Source organism: Charadrius vociferus, unplaced genomic scaffold, assembly GCF_000708025.1.
Source record: "Charadrius vociferus isolate BGI_N301 unplaced genomic scaffold, ASM70802v2 scaffold39, whole genome shotgun sequence".
NCBI lineage: Eukaryota > Metazoa > Chordata > Aves > Charadriiformes > Charadriidae > Charadrius > Charadrius vociferus.
Genome location: NW_009650188.1, coordinates 3,854,131 through 3,876,297, shown reverse-complemented (window position 1 = coordinate 3,876,297; position 22,167 = coordinate 3,854,131). Strand labels below are relative to the sequence as shown.

The 22,167-nt window shown below is 51.0% G+C and overlaps 3 protein-coding genes across 3 annotated transcripts in view; 1 reads left to right on the top strand and 2 right to left on the bottom strand.

The window, feature by feature from the left end:
• Nucleotides 1-8,223, top strand: part of ALDH9A1 (aldehyde dehydrogenase 9 family, member A1) — a 10,445-nt gene extending 2,222 nt beyond the window's left edge. The window contains exons 2-11 of the mRNA XM_009892918.1: nt 613-797; nt 1,902-2,031; nt 2,357-2,491; nt 2,984-3,180; nt 4,066-4,206; nt 4,942-5,130; nt 6,174-6,261; nt 6,641-6,782; nt 7,345-7,457; nt 7,864-8,223. Of these exons, the coding sequence (XP_009891220.1) occupies nt 613-797; nt 1,902-2,031; nt 2,357-2,491; nt 2,984-3,180; nt 4,066-4,206; nt 4,942-5,130; nt 6,174-6,261; nt 6,641-6,782; nt 7,345-7,457; nt 7,864-7,958 (1,415 nt within the window). The 3' untranslated portion in view covers nt 7,959-8,223. The remainder of the gene's footprint in view (nt 1-612; nt 798-1,901; nt 2,032-2,356; nt 2,492-2,983; nt 3,181-4,065; nt 4,207-4,941; nt 5,131-6,173; nt 6,262-6,640; nt 6,783-7,344; nt 7,458-7,863) is intronic.
• A 768-nt stretch (nt 8,224-8,991) lies between these two features.
• Nucleotides 8,992-12,857, bottom strand: MGST3 (microsomal glutathione S-transferase 3). The gene is made up of 5 exons (XM_009892831.1): nt 12,734-12,857; nt 11,440-11,513; nt 10,790-10,847; nt 9,589-9,661; nt 8,992-9,232 (listed from the first exon to the last, which is right to left on the bottom strand). Exons 1-5 carry the CDS (start codon nt 12,848-12,850, stop codon nt 9,123-9,125), a joined length of 432 nt encoding a protein of 143 aa, XP_009891133.1. The 5' UTR covers nt 12,851-12,857; the 3' UTR covers nt 8,992-9,122.
• A 4,430-nt stretch (nt 12,858-17,287) lies between these two features.
• Nucleotides 17,288-21,464, bottom strand: LRRC52 (leucine rich repeat containing 52). Its single transcript, XM_009892917.1, has 2 exons — nt 20,840-21,464; nt 17,288-17,544 (listed from the first exon to the last, which is right to left on the bottom strand). The coding sequence occupies exons 1-2, from the start codon at nt 21,462-21,464 to the stop codon at nt 17,288-17,290; spliced, it is 882 nt and encodes a 293-aa protein (XP_009891219.1).
• Nucleotides 21,465-22,167: the final 703 nt, after the last annotated feature.

The following is a 22,167-nucleotide window of genomic DNA, read 5'->3' as shown; positions in this document are numbered from 1 at the left end:
AAACCCCGCGCTGAGGTGCGGGGCCCGCGGCCGGGAGTCGCCTCCGTGTTATCTGCCTGCAGGGGCAGGGTGCCTTCGGGTCCTGCCGGCTGCCCATCCGTGCCGGTGTCCCGAACGCCGGGGCGTTTTGGTGGCTGTGTTTCGCCTCCTGCAGTGCAGGTCCCTCATCTGACTTTTTAGCAGAAATCAGCTCAGTCAGACAGAAAAGCCGAGTGGGGCCCGATCGTGGCAAAGGATGCAATTTAAACATTTCTAATTTTATGTTTCTTTGGTTTTAGTTGGGGGTGCCAAGGTTTCAGCAGAATCACTTCCAGAAAAGAGGGTGTTTAACTATTCTGAGAAATGTGTAACGGAGTCCTGAAGCTGCTGGTAGAAGTATAACAAACTCCAGTGGGAAACAGAGGAGTTCTGTAGCAATTAGAGCTAATTAGTAACTAGACTGTGGAGAATGGCATATCTTTTAATTTAGACGAGGTGAATTGCAGCATCTCCTCTATAGCCACTAACATACCAGTGGGAACCATTGCATGAAGTTCTGTAGCTTGGTATAGGTGGCTGGACTTTGGGGTTTGATGCAAGATAAACCGTATTCTTTTGTGCCCCATTTCTGAGATTTCCATCTTATATATTTCCTGTTTAAAACGTGCCCAGGTCGTGTCATAAGCAAGCTGCTCTGCTCTGGGGAGAAGGAGGTCGATCTGGCTGTGCAGAGTGCAAAGGCTGCCTTTAAAATATGGAGTCAGATGTCTGGCATGGAGCGGAGCAGGGTGCTGCTGGAGGCTGCCAGAATTATTCGGGTATGTTGTGGGAACTCACCTCCTCTTTTGGAGAGGGGTCGTTCTGTCTGTGAGCTTTCTTGTGGGTTAATGTGGCTGTTGGGGGCCTCCAGGAGGACTTCCAGAGCTCCAGGAAGAGCGCAGGAGTTAAAACCCACCTTTGACCAGAAGAGACAGTAGGTTGCCTTGGGCAGGGCTTCAGTCTTATCACTCTCTTCAAGGCCAGCGTGTACCTTCTCAGCTTAATTCTGTTAGAAAACATAAAACTGAAGGCATCCAGTCAAAATCCTGCAGGGCTCCTACTTCTTTTCACAACTCCAAACCTTAAGCTTCAGGGCATGTGATTTAGAAGCTGAAATTGCATAACTAACATTGTTAAACTTTCAGCTTGTCAGACAATGTTGTCACGTGACTGAAGTGTGTCTTGTTTTAGCAATAAAAAATGTAGGAATGCTGGTTTTTATCTTAGACATCAGATAATACACATGGGAAAGAGAGGATACAAGTAAGCTAGCTTTATCACAAACTGCTTTGTGAGATAAGATGTTCTTGGACATTGAAGTTAATTCCCATTGAGGCACATATCTGTAAGAAACCAGACCTATTTTCACCGATGTGTGTATATGATGAGAAAATTGGGTTTTTTTCTTCCAGATTTCTGCTTTTGACAGACTTCCATAGCAGGGTAATATTTCTGCTGGGAGATGGTCTGTTAAGGGGTGCTTCCCAGCTGTGTTACTTTGTCCGTCCTTCACTAAGTCCTCTGGATCCATTCTGAACTTGCTGTTTGCTGTTCCTCACGCTTTAGTTCTGTGAATCTTAATCATTGTTAGCCAGCTGGTTTCGAAGTTCATGTTTGCTCATCTTTTAGATAAACAGGGATGTTAAGCAAGACTGGACTAGTAGTGAAACCCAGCAGCTGTCTGTTTGACATTCCCCTGTGATCGGTCGCCACTGGGGAACTGATAAATAGCAGTTGGGACTGTACCTTTTAGACGTGACAATTTCTCATGGCAGAGGCTGGCTTACTGATAGCAGAGCCTTGTTTGGGAGTTGCATGCTTGAGCAGCGTCTGTCTACTACAGGCTTCTCTAACCTGTTGTCACTGTCCTGTGCCTCTCGCAGGAGCAGAGAGAAGAAATTGCCACCTTGGAAACCATCAACAATGGGAAATCCATCTTTGAAGCCAGAGTGGACATCGACATATCCTGGCAGTGCCTGGAGTATTACGCAGGACTGGCAGGATCTCTAGCTGGTGAGAACATCACCGGAGTTTGCTTTTTACTCTGTCCTGCTGGTTGTCTTCCCTGGTAATTTTTATGGCACAAGACCACCTTTGCTGTTTATTTTTCTAAAAGATCGACCACTCCTTTTTCTGAAGATCTTGGAAGGATTTTCAGAGATCTCTACCTAGTGCTGCCATGCTCTGTGGGCACTTACGCACCTTCTGTGAGCTTGCTGGGGTAAAAGCTGTGTGTCTCTTGTTCCAAGAGACAAGCAAGATCTGGCCCCTGAGGCTCTGGTAAGACTGGAAGGGGCTTTGCTCTTCTCTACCTTCTGGCTGTTTTTCTTCTTTGCAGGTGAACACATCCAACTTCCGGGGGGATCCTTTGGGTACACTCGGAGAGAGCCCCTTGGGGTGTGTGTTGGGATTGGAGCCTGGAATTACCCTTTCCAGATTGCCTGCTGGAAGGCTGCCCCAGCCTTGGCTTGCGGTAATGGAGACACTCTGCCTGTGCAAGCTTCTCTTTGAAGCCAAACGATCCTGTGGGGGAGAGCAATTTGGGGGATGAAGTCTAGGATTACCCTAAAGGAGGTGTTGAAAGATTAGCAGAACCTTCAGCCTGTTACTCTGGCAGAAAGGGAAAGGGAAGGGAAGTGGGGACATGGTAGGTGCTAAGAGGGCAGGAGTGCATCAGGCAAAAGGCAGATCACCTGGCTTTGTACCAGACAAGGACGATCTCTGGAAATGTCTGCAGTGTAGGACCAGCAGCGCCATCTCCCCCAGCCCTTCCCAGCAGGAAGGTGGAATTCCTCCCTTTCACTGGTGCAGTGTTGAGCTGAAACAGTTTCCTCCTCTCTTGAGGGGATCATCTGGGATCTGTTGAGATAAACTCATTGTGTGGGGTGGTTTGTTTGTTTGTTCTTCTTTTCCCTAAAGCAGTTTGGCTGTTAACCCCACCTTGCCTCTGTCTGGGTTCCCATAGGCAATGCGATGGTCTTCAAGCCCTCTCCCTTCACCCCCATTTCAGTGGTGAGGTTGGCAGAGATCTTCACAGAGGCCGGTGTGCCCAAGGGGCTCTTCAATGTGGTGCAGGGTGGAGTGGCCACAGGCCAGTTCCTCTGTCATCACCCAGATGTGGCCAAAATCTCTTTCACTGGCAGTGTGCCAACTGGCATCAAGGTAAAGGCACCTTTTCACTCAGGGACACAAGGGATCTGTAGTGCCACCATTCCCAGTGCACTGTGGATGTCTATACCTCCTTGAACTTTTGTGCGTGGGGCTTGTAAAGATGGGGTGCAAGTTGGCATTTTGGGGTCTGAGCAAGGAGATTACATGTCCAGGGTTACATTGGGGCTCCAGTTAGCCAACTGGGCATGGGCTTGGGCACTCGGTCCTTTCAGAGGAGTCCTTTGGTCATTGCTTGTTTAGCCCTTGATTGCAGTAAAGTCTCTGAGCTGCGAACATGGGTATCTATGTGGGGAGGTGGGTACATAAAACAGAGCAGCACTAGGAAAACGTGTGAGTGTTTCTGGCAGTAATAGTTCAGTTTAGCTGCATACAACCTACTGTTTCTAAGCAAGAGGTTAGTTTCTGTGAATTTCTTACCCTGAATTTATTCTTAAAAAAAATTAAAAGTTCCTAAAAATACTTCTAAAAATAAATTCTGATTTGAAAGAGGGGAGAAGTTGCCCCTTGAATTCTCCTTACATGTGTGTGCCTGTGTGACACAGATGCAGTTACAGCTGTCCTCTGGGCTTACCGTGAGCATGAGAATTCCTGCAAATGATTCCTCAGGTTTTCTTGCTTTTATCTTAAAAAAAAACAAACAAACAACAAAACAAAACCAAACAAACCCTAAACCCTCTGAGACTGTCCCTAGCCTGAACTAAACACATCAGGAAACCCAGCTTGCCCTTCCTGCTGCATTTGTCCTTCCCAGAACCAGGACAGAGTTGTTGGTGAAGTGCCCTGCAGGAACTCTCCCCTTGGGTGTCTCTTACCTCCCTCCACCAGCTTGCCCTTTGCCAGTGGGTCACTTGTCTCTTCTGTCCTTGTTTCCATCAGATCATGGAGATGGCAGCTAAAGGGATCAAACCAGTTACCCTGGAGCTGGGGGGCAAATCCCCGCTTATCATCTTTTCGGACTGTGCCTTGGAGAACGCCGTGAACGGAGCCCTCATGGCCAACTTCCTTACACAGGGCGAGGTGTGTGCCCGTGGGGCTGGAGCAGTCATGCTCTCTGTGGCGGGGTGGTTTGAGAACCAGGTGGCAGAGCCAGACTGTGACCTTTCATGATGAGGGATGTCCTGAAGCTCACATCTGGCCACCTATTTCCCTATGTAGTGTCACAAGGGATCAGAAGGGATGCTCTTGCAGAAGCCAGTGCAGGGCTTCACAGGAAAGCATGCTTTAGCCGATGCCCTGTTCTTCCCAGAAGTGGAGCCCCTTTAGCACCTGGTACCCAGCTCAAAGCAGCTGCTTTTGTGCCCTGGGCTCCAGTCTGGTGCACAGAGGTCAGAAGAAGTTGTGCTGGTTTCCTCTGGAAGGGCAGCAGGTTCCAGTCTGGTGTACTGAGCCACAGCCCTCTGGAGCTCTGTCCGTCCCAAATTTGGGATCTCCACATGTGCTGCAGGTTTTGTGTAATCCTGCTGGCAAATTGGCTTACCGGGGTCATCTCTAGGAACATCTCAAGTTCTCTTCTGCTTGTGACTTGATGCGTTTTTGCCACCTGGTGGCATCAGTACCACTGTGTTCAGCATGGACTGTTCAGTGCAGTCAGGAGCAGCAGGGTAATCTCATCATCTTTGTCCCCAGGGACAAGTTAGCTGTTTTAGCAGCTGTGGAGAATTTTTTTCTGAGAGCCTCTGTAGCAGGACCCAAGCAGGGAATGGCTTCGGAGTGCTCTGTGTCTTACTCTGAGCAGCCTGTCCTGTATCCCAGGTATGCTGCAATGGTACACGGGTGTTTGTGGAGAGGAAGATACTGGATGTCTTCACAAAGGAGGTGGTGAAACGCACTCAGAAAATCAAGGTTGGAGACCCACTTCTGGAAGATACAAGAATGGGAGCTCTCATCAATCGGCCCCACCTGGATCGTGTCCAGGGCTTTATCAAGCAGGCAAAGGAGCAGGTGAGATTGTGATGCTGCCTCATGACTGCCCTGAAATGTCTCTCTCTCTTGTTAGGCAAGCAGACAGGCAGCTGCTTTCCTGCCCCATGCCTTCTCGGTTAAGCTGTTTTTTTTGTTGTGGTTGAATTACTCAATAGGTGTCTTGGGCCACTAGATTAAAAGTGACCCACTGCATGTCTCTGAATCAGCATTGGAGGTGACGGGGCTTTTCATATCCTGATGTTGCCAAGTTTTAGAGGTTGTGAGATACCCAGCATGGTAGTGTGTAGAATGGGATAATCTGTAATGTTTGGGCTGGTTTTAAGTTGTGGTGACACCTTGCATGCTTGGCTGTTACCTCATTTGGGTTCCAGTTTTATTGGTTGCAGAAGGAGCTTACTAAGGATCAAAGGCCAAATTTACAGCCTGCTGTAAGAGCAATAAGATCTACCCAGGCTTTTTTTTTTGTTTTTTTTTTTTTGCCAGGTTTTATAATAAAGTCTAAAGGTGTTTTAAGTGTCAGCACTAGGTATATGACTAGGTGTAGCCAATTTGGGGATGTGCTGGAGAAGAGGAACTGTGAGTGAAAGCCAGGAGGGCTAGATGAGGATTTGGAAACAGGAAGAATGATGTAGGGAAGGAGGGGAGAAATCCCCATCTCTACAGTGGGGCATTTGATGGAGGTAGGTGTTTCTTCCCTGGTGGAGTGGTAAGGTTGACTTGCAAATGAGGGAATTCACACCATGTGAAGATATGGAAGTTAATGTAATGCCAGCTGAGGATCTGCTCCTAGTTGTGGTTGCTTCCCTCCAAACTGCACTGGCTCCTGTGGCACTTGCACCCCAAACTAGCATTGTTTTGACTTTTAGGATGGGTCTCACTCCCTGACTCTGATCTATCAGTGAGTGGTTCTGACCTGGAGAGGGACCAGGGTAGGCCCAGGCACAGCTTGTCTGACAGGACTGTAAACCCATCAGGGAGTACTGGCTGATGCCCAGACCTGTGGCAGCTGGGCAGGATGCCCCAGGACATGTCTGTCTACCTTCTGCTTGGCTCTTTTTCAGGGGGCAGTGGTGCTGTGTGGTGGGGACCTGTATGTGCCAGATGACCCGAAGCTGAAGAATGGTTACTACATGCGACCATGTGTGCTAGGTATGATCCCTCCTATTTATGGTACTGCAGTCTTCTACGTGGATGTTGCTGAGTTTCTTTTAGAGAAAGCTGTGTTCAGCATAACCTGTCTCTGCACATCCACAGTGTGGACAGGCACTGGTATGGGTGTATTAGAGAGAGCTGAGGCACCTAGGAACTGCATCCAGAGAAATCTCTGCTGTTGGAGGGTCTGACAGGACACATGCAGTTAGTGCCTTTGCTGCCTTGAGGTGGAGGGTGGGATTTGTTCCTCTGCTAGCCAAGCCGAGGGGGCTGTGCAGTGCTGAGTGCTGTCTTGAAGGCTGTGTGCGTTGCTGAATGCACAGGCAGTCCTGCTAACTCTTCCTCCTGAAGCACATGTACTCTGCTCTGCGTCCAGGGAACTGCACAGATGACATGACATGTGTGAAGGAAGAGATCTTTGGGCCTGTCATGTCCATTCTGCCGTTTGACACAGAGGAGGAGGTTGTAGAGAGAGCCAACAACACCAAATTCGGCCTGGCAGGTGGTGTCTTCACCAGGTATGACTGGGTAGCGTGGTTGGTGTGGAAGCGGCCTGGGGGAGGGGAGGAAAAGGGAATTACTGCAACAACTCAGTGCTCCGCCTACGGTGCCTGGCATGGGCATAAATATCCTCTTCCAGAAGAGCCTGGAGTAAGGGGTTGCCAAAAGGGAACTTGGATGACTGCACATCTCCTCCTAGGTTTTCCTGAGGGGTTAGGTGGGCCCAGCTGTCCTTCAGACTCCTTCCAGCCTGTGCTTGGCATGCTGCCTGCCTTCCTGCATCTCCAGGAGATGTGCGCCAGGAGCCTGCCATACTGCTGCAAGCATGCAAAGATGGCTCTTGGCCGCTTGCCGCAGGCTGCTTTGCTGGTGTCCTTGTCCTGCCCTCTCAAATCAAATGCAGTTTTGAGTGTCCTTGGGAATAGGTGATACATCCTTTGAGCAGGCAGAGACAGCATAGGGCAAGTCAGGCTCCAAAAACCACTGCGACCTGCTCACCTTTCTCTAGTGGGATGTCAGCTGGCAGGGAAGGGGGGTGTGAATGAGAAGGGATCCAGCTGAATTGCCTTTTTCCTGCAGGGATATCCAGAAGGCTCACAGGGTAGTGGCTGCTCTCAAGGCTGGGATGTGCTTCATTAACAACTACAACATCAGCCCTGTGGAGCTGCCTTTTGGAGGATACAAGTCATCAGGTGAGCTCTGTTTGGCCTTCCCTGGGCTCAGCCCTCCTGCACACAGGTGATGAACCTATTTCTGTGATGGCAGATGTGAGTGTTCTCTTGCCGGGGCAGCGGAGCACTTTGTCATGCCTCTAAGAAGCGAATGCCACACTGGGAGCTGAAAGGGAAGCTGGGGAATGGATTGCAACTTTGTACTGAGAAAGCAAGGAGGCGAGCTTTAATATACATGGCCTTGCTTGCAGCTGAGTTCATCCAGTTATTACTCTGGGCTTGATCAGAATTGCTACCGTGAGGTGGCACTTGACCTGAGTGTGTGGCTTGTGTTCTCCCTGGTATGACTACACGCTGGTTACAAGGGGTATGAGTGGTGCCTGGCACTGCCTGGAGCTGTGTTCTCACTTCTGGCTTGTCCCTGCAGGATTTGGCAGAGAGAACGGGCGGGCAGCCATCGAATACTACTCACAGCTGAAGACTGTCTGCGTGGAGATGGGTGATGTGGAATCTGTGTTTTAGTGGCTCTCGGGCCTGCTCAAAGGAGCATCAGCCAGTTCTTGCCTGTCAGCCAGAGATGTGGATCATTTACCCAGCAATAAAGTGCTCTAAAATTGTAAGTGCCCGGGGGGGACAACAGTGCTGGAGCAGCATTTAGCCACCGTGCTCCTGCCAAGGGGGAATGTACACACAGGGCTCAGCCTGTGGGCCTGCTCTGTCCTGTTGGGTGGAAGATGGGAACCTCAAAGTAGGAGGCAGCAATATGGCTTTCAGCAGCAGCTTGTGTAGCCATGTAGGTGTTACCAGAGGCTTGTCAGTGGCAGAGGCCTGGCCCAGGCTGCATCCCCTGCTGCATGCATTGAACCCCATTGCCTTCCACCCTCAGTCAACTAAAGTTTTGGCTCCTTAACAGGTATGACCCTACTCCGTGCACATATAAGCTTTTAGACACATTGATATCTTGTAGCTATAGGCTCTATCTATTCTCTGACTACATAAAAGCCTTAAGGGTAGGATTGTTTATTCCCTGTAGACCTCTTGTAAACACAAGGTTTGTTTTTTCTATCTGTACCTCACTTCCAAGGTGGGACAAAGTATTGTGGGGATGGTGAGCTGATGCTGGCTGGGGCAGGCATGGCCCTGATAATCATCTCCACACACAGAGTATGGAGCACAACCAGAGTGGTAGCAAGGTCCAGCACAGGATAGTGTGCTGCCTCTCGTAAGCAAAAGCTATTTGACTTCCTTCCTATAGGCCTACTATCCTTTATAAACATGATGAAGCAACAACTTAACAACTTGTTTGCCTACATCCTTTTTTTAGCAATCAAATAAATATTAACTCTCTTTGAAATATCTTACTGCAGAGTGACATAAATTGAGGGGTCCAGAAATAAGGTGGCTGCTGTGTGAGTTAAATGGGTTGCAAGAAGGCTTTTTGGTCACTAAAATCCTAAGAGCTAGGACATCTCTGCCTGATGGGCAAATTTCTGTAGTCCTTACAAAACCAGAGTTGTTCTAGCATTCTGCAAAACTTAAGAAAACCCTCTATAACTTCAGAATGAAAATACAGAACCAATAACTTCATTTTATTGAGTGAAGAGAAAAGAAAAAAACAGGAAATGAAAAATTCTGAAAGAAAACAAAAATCCCTTTAGTTTCCCAGACAGCCATCATGATGGTCAGCTAGTCCTGGCAGATCCAGCCGAGGTGCTGGCAAGCTGAATACACGCCTGTGCCCACCAGCCCAATGAGCGCAATTGAACCAATGGCCCCTCTCCTTCGGTTTTTTGGATCTGGAAAAAAACACGTTTTGTCAGTTCAGCAGCCCATCACTGAAAGATTAGCCTGTCCTGAAAATTAAAGAGGGAGAAGGAACCAGAGATAAATCTCAAGGGAAAACAGCAGGCACCAGCTCGGGCCATGTACCTACCCTCAGTCTATGCTATTATTAGATTATTATTAGACTTCCTATCAGTAGGAAGAGCATACTGCAGAGTTAGCAGCCTGTGGACCTGCACCCTTTTTTCTCCACACCCTGACTCGAAGCTTTATGCTGCCTCCTTGATGTGAGCTGGACAAAAGAGACCTGAGGCCACTGCAGGAGACTTGAGTTTCCAAGCACCTTCTGTGCTGCAGGGTAAAGACCTACCTCCTGTGTAGTAGCCGTAGGCATAAAGGATTCTCCCAAGGATCCAGGTGACGCCAAGCCCTGTGGCAGTCCGCTAGAGAGAAAGGAGAAGCATTAAAGGTTTTTGAGACTTGCCACTTGCATGTGCTTAGCTCTTACAGCAGCCCTGCTTCAAAGAAGTGGCCGCCGACTACAGTGTGGGTCCTGACCTTGCTAGGACAACTGGGAGTCAGCCTGGTGGAGTTGGCCCCATGACGCCTATGGGGAGGCAGTGTGTAATGTGCTGCAGAGCCTTGCTGGTTTGCAGCACAGCTCTTCCCAAGCAACAAATGGTTAAGTCAGACAGGCAGCAGGTGCTGAATCTCATTTCACCACTGTCCAATTAGTGAGCTAGATCATGTGCCTTGATCTTGGAGGCTGCTGTTGCCCCAAGCCCCACTCCCCTGCCTCCAGCTGGTGTACAGGGTCTCCTGTTGCAGGTGTTACAAACTTCCACCTTGCCTCTTAATTTAGAGCTTGCTGCAATGCGCCTCCAGTTTGCCAGATTTGCCTATGCTGCTTCCTTCCCTCTGAAAAGGAATATTCAAGAAGGACCTCATTTGTCTGCTGGTAGCAAAGAAAGAGCTACTGTTTCTGGCCTCTCCCACATGCCTGCCTCCTCATGATTTGTCTACATCTTTCAGTTAAAAATAATCCAGGGTTTTTTTTTTTGGTCCTTTGCATGCCCTTGGAGGTGGAAGTGAGTGGGAAGATCACCATGTTCCCCATTTATTCCTACAGATTAAGCACACTTTCATGAAGAGTTTGAAGCGGGGAAAAGGGTTCCTGTCCTCCATGCAACCAGCTGCTGAGTAGCACTGCTGTAAGCCCAGCAGGACCCTGCAGGGCTAGGAAGAACCAGGCAGGGTTGGAGGGACCCTTCCCACTCAGGGACCGGAGGCTGGGAGTGCTTTGGTTTGTCCAACGGCACCCTTAGGGGAAGGAAAGGGCTCCAAAGCTGAAGCAGCAGTAATGAGTTTGTTAAATACTTGTGGTTCCCCTACACAAGACCTTCTACAACTGCATCTTCAGAAGGGGCGCAGCTGTGATGTGTGATGTGGCTAGTGAAGCAGCCTGCTGCCTCCAGAGGGGCTACCTTGGCCTACTGACACCCCCCCCGCCCCTAGGGCAGGCAGCAAGAGCAGAGTGCAGTCTTGCAGACCTACACCATAGTGTCACTTACCGGGTGGTAGACTCCACCGGTGGCTAAGAAGAACAGGAAGGCAGGGTACACTTCCAATCTGAAAAGAAAAGCGAGGAGGTTGTGTTTGTGCTCAAGTTGCTTACAAAGAGGAAACTCTACAAATGCAGAAGCTGCGACCATCCCCTTCCAAGGTCTCTGTGCTCGATGCTAGGGCCACAGATAGAGGAAAGAAGGAATCTGACCATTTTGTGCCCTAAGCCACTGCTACATAATACTTATCACCACCTAATCCAGGAGTTATTCCTCCCAGCACTCCCACCACTGATGTGCTGTTGCAGCCTGGTCCACAGTGGCTGGGTGGCCTTAGGCCTCTCCCCAGGGAGAGCCGGGCAGCACAACAGATCAGCAGCCCCCAGACAGGATCTTCTGGAAACAAGAGTTCTAACATCTTAAGATCCACTCTTGGAAGCAAAGAGCTGGGCACTGGGGAAGAGGAGGCTGCTTCACAGCCCTGTCTCATGGTTTAAGGCACGGTAAAGAGCCAGCACAGCCTTACTACTAAGCGTTACATGGCCATATGCAAGCTTTAAGCCTGAACCCAAGAACCTGGCAGCAGTAAGTCTCCAGCTGTAGGCCCTGCTCCACAGTCCTGTGTGTTTTCAAGGTCTGCATTCATACATGGTACTCACGTGTTCTGGTGTGCACGCTGGATGCAGTTGAATATACGCCCATGTTCAGGGTCCGTGCTGTACATGGTTGGATACTGCCAAAAAAAAACAACCCAGCAGCAAAACATAAGAAAGCGCAGCCTGGGCTCTGGAGCCTGGTGTTCTCCAGCAGCAAGCAACATGCCCTGCAGCACCTCTCTGCAGGGAGCCCAGTGTTGCACAAGTGCTTTTGAGACTGACTTGCATTGGCAAGTTAGAGCCTGTCTCCTGCCCTGTGGCCAATAAATGCTTTGTTGAAACTGCTGCTTGCCCCAGGCTGGTTCCTGAACTCCCTCAGCAACCATGGAGGTGGCCCTGCTTTGAACAGAAGACAGACAGCTACTGGGTGACCTCCTTGTTTAAATCCCATCTCTCCGGAGGGGAGAGAAAAGCAGCATTAGTGGGGACGTGCCCCCATGTCTCCTCTGGGGCAGCAGACATCACCCAGAAGAGGCTGGAAGAACGCTGCCATCCTCAGCGCTGAAGAGCTGAGCAATCAGCTGGAGGTGCCACTTGGCTGCAGAGGCTTTTCCCAGCATGAAATCCAGTGCTCTGCACACCATACGCGCTGGGCACGTTTGTTATAATCCTGACTTCATGCAGTAGAAGTCAGGTCAACCCAAGAGGCACCACCCAACGCCTGCAGCACATGCCTGGGGCTGTCCCTGCTCCCACCCCTTCTTGCCACTTCACCGAGTGACCTGGGGAAAAGAGCAAAGGAGTGTTTGCACTTGGGAGCCAAGTGGCACAGCAGCCTCCGCATGCCATCGCCCTGACTCAGGGATAGGATCAGCCGGACGTCCCCACCCAGCCCACAGCCCTGCCTGGCTTGCAGCCTCCTTGATGGATGCTGAGGGAATGTCACTTTGAGAGACTGCTTGTGATAGGGCTCGCGTGCTCCCTCTGAGCTTGAGACACCCTCCTGTCACTTTTGTTCCTCCACCAGCCTTTGCCCCCAGTGCTGCATTGGCCGCCTTTACAGGGGAAAAAGGGCTGTGTGGTTTCTTGCCCATCAGTGTTTCCAAGCTCAAAGCCTTGTGCTTTCTGCTGTCTCAGCTCGGTGCCAAATGCCTGATGTGCCAAACCCCAAGCTCTGTTGTGCCGTCTGCTCCAGTCTGGAGCGCCAGAATGGCAGCTCCATCCCTTATGCATCCGTTTGGTGGGGCAGGAGACGTCAGCAAGTCACCCAAAAATAAGCAAGGCGTTACCCAGCTTGTCTGCAATATCCCCTGCAGAGCAGCTCTGACCTTCCCGTTCCTTCGGCCTGAGGACTCACCTCCACGTTGTACTTCTTGCGGGCCTTGGCCACTTTCACTGCGAGGTGTGTGACCAAGACAAAGCTGGCAGCCCCGGTCAGGATGACGTAGCCATACTCCTTAGAGAGAACAGCCATCTTGGTGCTGCCACAGAAAGAGAGCCCGTTACTATTTTGTGGTGTGACTGAAGAAGCGGCAGCTCACTACACACAGGTATGTGTGTGTGGAAGAGTTACTGGGCATGAACCCAAGCCCTCCTAGCACAGGGAGTGGCTGAAGGAAGGGAGAAAGGGCGAGTTGAGGAATTTTCACCTCTTGGTGCCTGCTGGGTATTGAGCAGCACAAACTGAGGGCTCTCCGCTCAGTTCCTGTCAAAGAAGCCTTAAATCACTTAAGTGTTGGTTGGAGGTGGCGTCTGGAGGACCCTAATCCAGCCCCCAGCTCCGAGCAGGACTACAGCCAACAGGACTACAGTAGGTCCCATCAGCCCTGGCTGGCTAAGTCCCATCAGTTCACTGACACAAGTGAGTGCCTGCAGGGATGCTCTGGAGTGGTGGACAGAAACTGATTGTTCATGGCCACTTCCAACACCAGAGCTGGGGGCCACCAAGGAAGTCAGGAGACAGATTCAAAGCCAACCAACAGTGGTGTTTTTTCATGCAGCGGGGACCAGACCTGTGGAACTCCCTGCCAAGGGATGTTGTGAATGCAGGCAGGTCCCAAACGAAAAATGGGCAAGCTCTGGGTATAAGAGGTAAATTGGGAATTATAATACAAACAAACACAAACTGTCTCAGAAATCCCTGGAGCTGAAAGGAGCAATGATTAGTTTGTACCGCTAAGGTCATCCTTACATAAAATAGTAATAAACCCCACCGCAATAGCAATAATAACTGAACCTTTTTGGTAGAGGCACTGGCCAGATGAGTGATGCTCACCCCTGCATCTTCAAGTGATGGGTCTAGAGCACAAGTCTTATGAGGAGCGGCTGAGGGAACTGGGGTTGTTTAGTCTGGAGAAGAGGAGGCTGAGGGGAGACATTATCACTCTCTACAACTACCTGAAAGGAGGTTGTAGAGAGGTGGGGGTCAGCCTCTTCTCCCACATAATGGGTGACAGGACAAGACAAAATGGCCTCGAGTTGCAGCAGGGGAGGTTTAGATTGGATATTAGGAAAAAAAATTTCACAGAAAGGGTTATCAAACATTGGAACAGGCTGCCCAGGGAAGTGGTGGAATCACCATCCCTGGAGGTATTTAAGAGATGGGTAGACGTGGTGCTCAGGGACGTGGTTTAGTGGTGGTTTTGGCAGTGTTAGGTTGATGATTGGACTTGATGATCTTAAAGGTCCCTTCCAACCCAGACGATTCTATGACTCAAGGAACCCTCCGAGAGTCACAAGTCTGTGAACAGCCCCCAGCAACATGCAGCTGCTGGCACTTGCCAACATCTGCACAAGCAAGTCTGCTAGCCAGGAGACACCAGGGCCTGTGTGATTTGCATTTAACAGTTCTGCGCTTCCTCGCGCAGGCCTGAGATGGAAATGTGGAGCAGAAGGCGCATCCAGCAGCCTCCACCACACCATGCTGGCAGCAAGGCTGCATGGTGTGCTTCTCCCTCCTTCCTGCTCCCCATCTGCTGGATCTGCCATGAGCTTATGCTGCTGGGAGGTGCTCAACACCAAGTGCTCCAGCACCCTTGCTGGCTGCATGTGAGCACAAGGGCCCTTCCCCACAATCATCTGGCACAGGTCCTCTTGCACAATCCCAAACCTCAGATCTTGTTTGTCTGCATGACCCAAGACGGTACTGCACGGTACAGCACAGCAGAAGACAGCAGAGACCTCTCTCCAGCACTGAGACAATTCCCTCTCCAAACCAAACCCTAGCTGATGCCTATCTCCACCTGGTGCCTCCACCATGTTGAAACATTTTGGTGTCTCCTGCACTGTCCCACCAGCACAATCTGTCAGTGTGGGGGAAAATGGGCCACCTCGTGGAACCAGTGCAAACAGCCTTCCTATTGCAGCAGCACCAGCACCCCTCACGAGGGATCTTCAGGGACTAGAGGGCTTCATTTCTTATGTGCAAAGGGATTATTATTGACAGACCAAGGTGAAGACAACAGCTGGCTTTGTCTACATGAAATTTGCTGAATAATTATCAGTAAGAACACTGAAAACTTAAAGTAACAAAGAAAAGTCAGCTGCACGCACGTGTAGCAGAGGTTAGCACCTGCCAGATGACACACTGAAAATAGAACATGTTCCCACCCAGTGGAGCAGGTCAATGGTAACATTTCCCCCTTCAAATCACGAGGCTGGTGGAGAACCCGCGCCTGCCAGGGAGGACCAGGCATTTAATCTTCACAGTGGCAAGTTATAATCTGGGGGTTTTATCGTAGCAGGAAAGAGCACAGTTCAGTGTCAGCAAAGCAATAAGATGAGCGTATTACAAAGCTGCTACTCCTAACGCCGCTGGTACAAAACTCCACTGCGAGCCTTTGCTCTAGTAACTTGCAACCATATAAAGCGGCTGCAAAGTCCATGGGACTTTGGGCCCCTCTCTCATCGCACGCCTTTGCAGCGGTTTCCGGATCCTGGCGCCTCGCGCATGTCGGCAACCTTTGTCGGCAGCTGCAAGGACATTGCTGGCGAGCGCTGGTGGGGCGCAGGAGACTGAGTATCGTGTCTTCCACGCAGCAACGTTTCAGGCCAGAGCCACGCAACCAAGAGATTCTGGAGCGTGACACGGCACAGAGTGGGAGCTGGAGCAGAAGGGCTCCCGGGGGCTGCTTTTACTCCTGAACATAGAGCTTGCCCTAGCGCTACCGTCATCATCACGACTCGGCAAAGCCCGTTAAGTCTCCCTGTGCGGACGCACGCCCGGATTCTGACTGGGCTACCGGGTACGGGCTCAGGCTGTTCTCTCAAGCCAGGAGGAGCCTTTTGTCCCCGTCCCCCCCACGGCCCCGGTTACCGTGCGAGCGCACAGGCTCAGCCCCGGCGGGGTCCGGCTCCGCCTCAGCCGCCCGAACTGCCCGGGGTGCGGGAAGCACCCCGCCGCGCTCCGCTCGTCCTGCGGGCCCTTTCTCGGAGGAAGGGGGACAAAAGGGAAGTCCGGGAGGAGTTGTCACTATTCTCTTCACCATCTATCAGGATAATCGGCACAAGCATGCATCCCTGCCGCCACCCCCCCCGGCCCCCGCAGGGGCGAGCTGGGGTTCCCCGGCCCGCACTCACCTTCAGGCGCGGCGCGGACCGGGCCCGTGTCCCCCCCCGGCCCCGCCCGCGGGCGGGGCCCCGCGGCGGCCGCCCCCCCTCTCCCGCCCCCGCTGCCGGCGGCGCTCGGTGAGGCCGGAATCAACCTGGAGGGGGGTGGGGTGTGATAACGGGATGTCTGTCTGACCCGGTAGCTCTGCATATGTGTCCCCAGCATGTGTGTGTATATATATCCTTGGCGGACTGCGCTGCCATGTCAGCTTTTAACCACTTTTGTCACACTGATTTCACCTAAACCAAGGATTTCAGCTTTGATTCACAGGCTACAGTTTAATGGCTATAAGGCAGTATGTCAAACTTCAACGATGTTTGCTGAAATCTTCTGCTTTTCCCTTTTATTTCACCAGATCCTGCTGGTATCGGATGAAGAAGCCAGTGTTTCACACGTGGAGCTGCTGTACTGGGTCATGTAAGCAGATACTTGTCTGGGCAATTACCAGCGTTAGTGATATGAAGGATCTTACTTACATCTCCCTTTATTCTGGTCTGTATATACAGCCCCGGGGCTTTGGCATCGAAACACAAGCCATTTCCAAGAACACTTGGAGGGCGTAAGCGACATTTTTTACATGAAGAGAATTCCAGTTTTAGGGATATGTGATACAAAACTGGAGCTGGACTTTCCAGTTCTCCAAATGTTCATAAACCGGTGGAGGTACAGGGGGTCTGGCCGCAGGGGGATGGAGGGTGTCTTTTGCTGTCACCAGTGTAACAGGGAAGAAAGCAAGACCCCACGGGATCCCAGGCCCCTAAAGTCCTGGGTTTAATCTCTTTGCTCACATACCTGCCTTTCCACAGCAGAAAGTTCTTGGCTCAGTCCCAGGGCTCCAGTAAGTTATCTAGGCTGGTCCCAATAAGCTCTGTGGGGCTTTCTGGCCAGAAAGGTATTGGTTAACTTCAGCAGAGTGCTGGGGCCCTTTCCAAATCCCAGGTCGTACCTCTTCGAGCCTGTCCCTGTCCCTGTGAGAGGACAGACCCCATGCCAACCCTGCTTTTCTGTGGTCTCATGGTAAAGCGGGAGTGTAAATGCCTGGCACTGTGCACACCTCTCATGCCCACCCCTCCTTCCCCCCCTTAATATTTTGCCAATGCCCTGAGTCCCAGTGGAAGAAGACAAGCAGAAGTAGCACAGTGATTGAAACTGGAGCACAGAGACTTTTCTTCTCTTGCAGTTTTATTTCACTTCCAAAAAAATAGCATCTAGAATGAGACATGATGTGGGAAATCAGGCAGGAAGGGCCTGCCTTCAGTTCCCACACTGGGCGTTCATTCAGAAGGATGTGTAGGGCTGATCCTAAGCGACTGTGTCTTCTTCCTCCTCCTCCTCCGCCCCCCCCTTTGAAGTGTGGAATTCGTATATGACAGCACAGACGCCAGCCAGCCAGGCTGCCATGGTGCCGGCAAAGAATATGCAGAAGCCAATGAGACACAGAAAGACGTAGTCTTGCTTGTACAGCCGGGTCAGGCAGTTGAAGTGGAGCTGTGCCTCCGCTGCGGGCATTTTCAGGGCGCGCAGGCCTTCTGGGGTGTAGCAGGTGATGCGGTCAGCATCTGCAGAGGGAAAAGCAGAAGGCAGACTCTCTTGCCTGTGTCTTAAGCATTAATGAACAGCAGTCCTGCTAGAAAAAGGATGACGGAGTTTACTAAACTCCTGAAAAAGGTCTACAGACTTCACACCTCTCTCCCTCCTTGGCTTAGGTAAAATCAGACAGGCAAACTCTTTGCCAAACCACAATCGCCAGGTTGCCAGAATGATTTCTGTGGTGTTGCCTCCATAGGAAAATATTGCCTGTTGGATTATGCCATTGCGGCAAACTGCTGTCCCTGCACTGTTCATCTCTGCTGACTGAGCACGTTTGGGTTTTTTTTTTTTTTAATCTCAAACACCTTCTGAAGTGATACAGCCTAAATTATACTGGAATAATGAGGCTTGTGCGCATTTGACAACTAGGGTGGTTTGCAGTTAGGCATAGCCTTCCCTGCTCTGCAAGGGAGGAAGAGGAAACTCATCAGTGATTCAGCTCCAATGAAATAATGACTACACCTTGTCATACTGTAATATACGTGGTGATAAAACAGATGCTGGCTTTTGCCTCTGAAGTTAGCGAAGGCGGAGCGTGGTGAAAGCACCGTCTCCTTTTGGTGTCTGTAGAATTCTGCACAGCGTGCTCTCCGCCATGGTCCTCTCCCTCCTCTGCGGGTTTTGATTTCCCCAGACCAGACATGGTTACTGTGCTAGGCACAGGGTGGTCACTGCTTGATGCAATGGATGCATCAAGGGATTTTTTTGCAACAAGCTACAGGGGATTTATATTCTATTATATTACATTATATCCTATATTACTGAGTGATATAGCTGCAGTGGTTGTTCAGGCTGATATGTCTCATTGTCCTGAGTATAACCGGAGAGCTTTTATCTCTCCATTACACAAATCCACCTAGACCTGGGCAACTTCGTGTCAGCACCTAGACTGCACAATCCAGCTGAGCACAGAACACTGGGGCAAAGGTGTTCTGCAAAGCAGCAGCAGCTTTTCAAAGGCCAGGGTGGGAATGTGCTTGTAGCTGATTTCAGGGCTGTCCCCCAACATCCCTTTGCACTGGAGCTGTGAGCTCCTGTAAGAACCCTTGGTTTAGGGCTGCCTAGTCCCCATGAAGAGGGAGCTGCCTCTCCCTGCCTAAAGGCAGGCAGGTGTTTGTGATACAGGGTGTGCAGCCTGTGTACACTTACTGGCAGGGTGAAAGCTTTGCGTAGCCCTCACACCAGTCCTGGGAGGCATACGGCCTCCTGTGGACTCGCCCACAGCAGCTCACCAGGGCACAGCAAAGCCCGACACAGCAGGGAAGCGGAGCAGCCTCTGCAGGCTCCCTGGTTTCTTTGGCTTTCCCATTTTCCAGACCACAGTGCAGGGATTCATACTCATAGTAGCAGTCTTTGCTGCTCCCAATGCCTTTTCTAGTCCTACCCTCCCAAATTGCCTGCAATTAGCTTTATTCTCCCATTCCAGAGTTCAATGTGTTATCTCCAATCTTACTGCTAAGAACAGTATTTTTTTTTTACAGTGTTCCATAACTGCCTGTAACCAGCATGTGGAAAATAAAAAACTTTAACAGTCTGTAGGAAGCTTACTACATCTAATAAGACTCAGTAGTTGTCCTTAATTTGGTTCTGTCCTAACACCAGCTTCCATTTGCCCTTCCTTTTTCCCTCCTTGGGCTCTTTTGTGGCTCTTCCTTATTCGACATAGAAGCTTTCTCAAGCAATTTCTCTTTTGCAGCTTGTTCTCACCATTGTGTCCTGCATTACTGAACCCCCAGCTTTCTTTGTTAGTATGTGCTGTGCTGTGCTCCTTTTCAGTTCGGAAAAATCAAGTTAATGTGCTGCAGCTGCAGAACACAGGTTTGCCCTTGGGACCAGTGTTTTTCTGGGAAAGGGAACTGGTGATTACCCTGCCTTATGGACACTCGGTGTCCACGGCCCAGTTGTAGAATCTCCCACTGTGATGGGAAACAGCTGATTTTGGGATCCCAGATGATGGAAGGAAAGAAGTCTTGGAGACCCTCTTTTCAAGAAATGGCTTTTATTCAGAAGCGAGACACGCTGTGCTGCTGCAGCCCGTGGGACTCAGTGCTCACCTGCATTGCATATACATTTCTTATTTTGGAAAACTTAAAAGGGAGCAAATTTGCTCTGGGGTGTAGGAGGAAGAGTGGGAACATACAGAGCCTCCCATTCATAAGGATACAGACACTTTTCTAAGTGAAACTTGTGTTCTGTTTCACTCTGACCATCAAGTGTCAGCTGGGACCCAAACCAGAGCTCCTGTGGCAACAGCAAAATGTCTTTCTCTGACTTCCAAGCATTGGGTCACAGTCTCATACAGAGGATCAGTCAAATAAACCTGCTCTGAGGAGCACTGTGACAGCTGGAGGTTGCGGGATTTCTGATTTTTATCTGTCCAGCACAACAGCTGCTGTGCTCTTAAGGCAAAGGGCATTGTGTTCACTCTTCATGCACAGAAACGGGTTGACGGAGAGCAGGGTGTGATCACAGCCCCATGGAAGTTGGCAGCTAAACTCTTGCTGGCTTTCACACTGCCCAAATTTTTCCCAGAGACCGAGTCAGTAAGAGATGAGAGATGAAAGCTGCCTGGCTTTCAACCTTGCTTTGTTTTCAGCATTGAGGAGAATTGCTGCAGAGGTTGCACGAATGAGGGCTGCCTGCCAGGCATATTGTGCAGTATGAGACTAGCAGGAGGTGTTCAAGGTAAAAAGGACACTGGCCGAACGGTGGAGACTCAGGGCTGGAGAGGCTGCCCCAAGCAGGTCAGAATGGAGGCAGGAGAGCACTTCCACAGACAGAGGGGGCTTAACTGATTGTTACATACATGCTGGTACTGCAGCAGCACCAAATGATCAGAGCAGATGGAGACAAGGCAGGAAATTCAGAGCAGCAGCTTTCCCAGTGCAGATCTCCCCAGAGATGTGTTGGGCTCCTCATTCTTGGCCCTGCAGCGCCGGGGTGCTGTGACTCGCAGGCACAGGGACACCTCCTGAGGCTGGAGCCAGGCATTTTAGAGCAGCAGCAATGTCCTAGCTAAAAGCTATACTTCCCTGCCTGCCCTGAGGATGTGAACAAGTGTGACTCTTTATGGGTGGAGCACGTGTAACCCAACTGCACGGATCTGTGTTTTGTGCAACACCAGATGATAGGACCCACAGTTGACGTGCAGTGGCACAGTGAGCTGTGAGCTGAAGCTTTGGGAAAGAGAACAGAAGTCCCTCTCCGTTCCACACAAATCTGCAGGAGGAGGGAGGAGAGAGGCCCTGCTCACACAGCCCTCACCTGGAAAATGAACGTTGCTCTCTGTCATCCAGGTGATGAAGTCCAAAAAGGAACAGTTGCAGTGCCACAGGTTGTCACTGAGCCCCAGAAACCTCAGGTTGGAGAGGTCCCGGACAGTGCTGGTGTCCAGGAATGTTAAGCCCGTCCGGCTCACATCCAGGTGCCTCAGCCAGGTATTGTTGGTGAAAGCATCTTTCTCGATGGCCACAAGGTTGGGATTGTCTGAGATCTTCAGCACCACCAGGCTGAGGAGGTGTGAGAAGGTGCTGAAGGTGACCTGTGTGAGGTTGTTGAAGCTGAGGTCCAGATAGACAAGCCTGGCCACACCAATGAAAGTGAAATCCAGGTCATCCCCCAAGAGGTTCTTCCTGCAGTCCAGATAGACCAAATCAGCCAAGAAGCTCAACTCCACTGCTGGCAGGTATGAGATGTTGTTTGCCGCCAGAATCAGCTGCCTGGTATCCAGTGGAATGGCCGCAGGGAACTCCTGCAACTGCTGCCCTTTGCAGTTCACTTCCAGGTACTGACAGCTACACCTGCTCGGGCAGTTGATCCTCTCTGATGCCATCCCCATCCCCAAAAGAAACATGAGGCTCAGGGGCCGTGGTCTACCTGAAGGAGACATGGTCTAACACCTTCCAGGCCGCTCAGCTCTTTGGGGACTGCAAGCAGCCTTACGCAAGCTGTGTTACCGTTACAGCCATGCTGAGGAGGTGTCTGGCTGCAAGGCTGTTGGGAGGCACTTTGTGTCTGTGACTCACCTGACTCCTTGGCGGAGCGCCTGGCTGGAAACTGAGCCCAGTTTCTACATCAGCACGTGTGGAACGGTGGCTGGATCATCTCCGTGTCGCACTGAGTGCCAGATGACACCTCTGTGATGTCAATGGCTTGTGAAAGCTGCCCCGCTTTGGGGACAGTGCCATGACCTCGCTGGCCGAGCGGGCACTGCATTCAGCTGAGTGGAGGTATTACTCCAATGCGAGCATCAAAACTGTGCAGGGCGGGTGCGAACAGTGCAATTTTGGTCTCAAGTGGTGTCTAAATCCAGGAGGTGGTCATTAGTACTGATTAAGCAAGAGAGCCCTGTGCAGTGCTGCGCTGGATCGGCTTTGTCTCCTTTCAGGAGACAGGAGGAGGCGGCTGAGGAGGTCCTTCCAGAGGCATTTTTACCGAAGACGAACTTTCCAAAGCCACACCAGCTCCCTCTGCTGACTTGCCATGGCGTTCCCCGGCCTGTCCACCCCTCCGCAGCAGGACCTGCCCTACCCCTAACAGAGCCGGTTGCTCCCCGCCCGTGCGGCGCTTAGCACACCCAGCCGGCCCGCTGG

Coding starts and splice junctions, on each gene's coding strand:
- MGST3 (XM_009892831.1), bottom strand. CDS start 12,850: ATGGCTGTTCTCTCTAAGGAGTATGGCTACGTCATCCTGACCGGGGCT. Junction 11,514..12,733: donor GCAAGAAGTACAACGTGGAG/GTGAGTCCTCAG, acceptor TTTTTTTGGCAG/TATCCAACCATGTACAGCAC. Junction 10,848..11,439: donor CAGCGTGCACACCAGAACAC/GTGAGTACCATG, acceptor TTTTCTTTTCAG/ATTGGAAGTGTACCCTGCCT.
- LRRC52 (XM_009892917.1), bottom strand. CDS start 21,464: ATGTCTCCTTCAGGTAGACCACGGCCCCTGAGCCTCATGTTTCTTTTG. Junction 17,545..20,839: donor GAGCAACGTTCATTTTCCAG/GTGAGGGCTGTG, acceptor TTCCCTCTGCAG/ATGCTGACCGCATCACCTGC.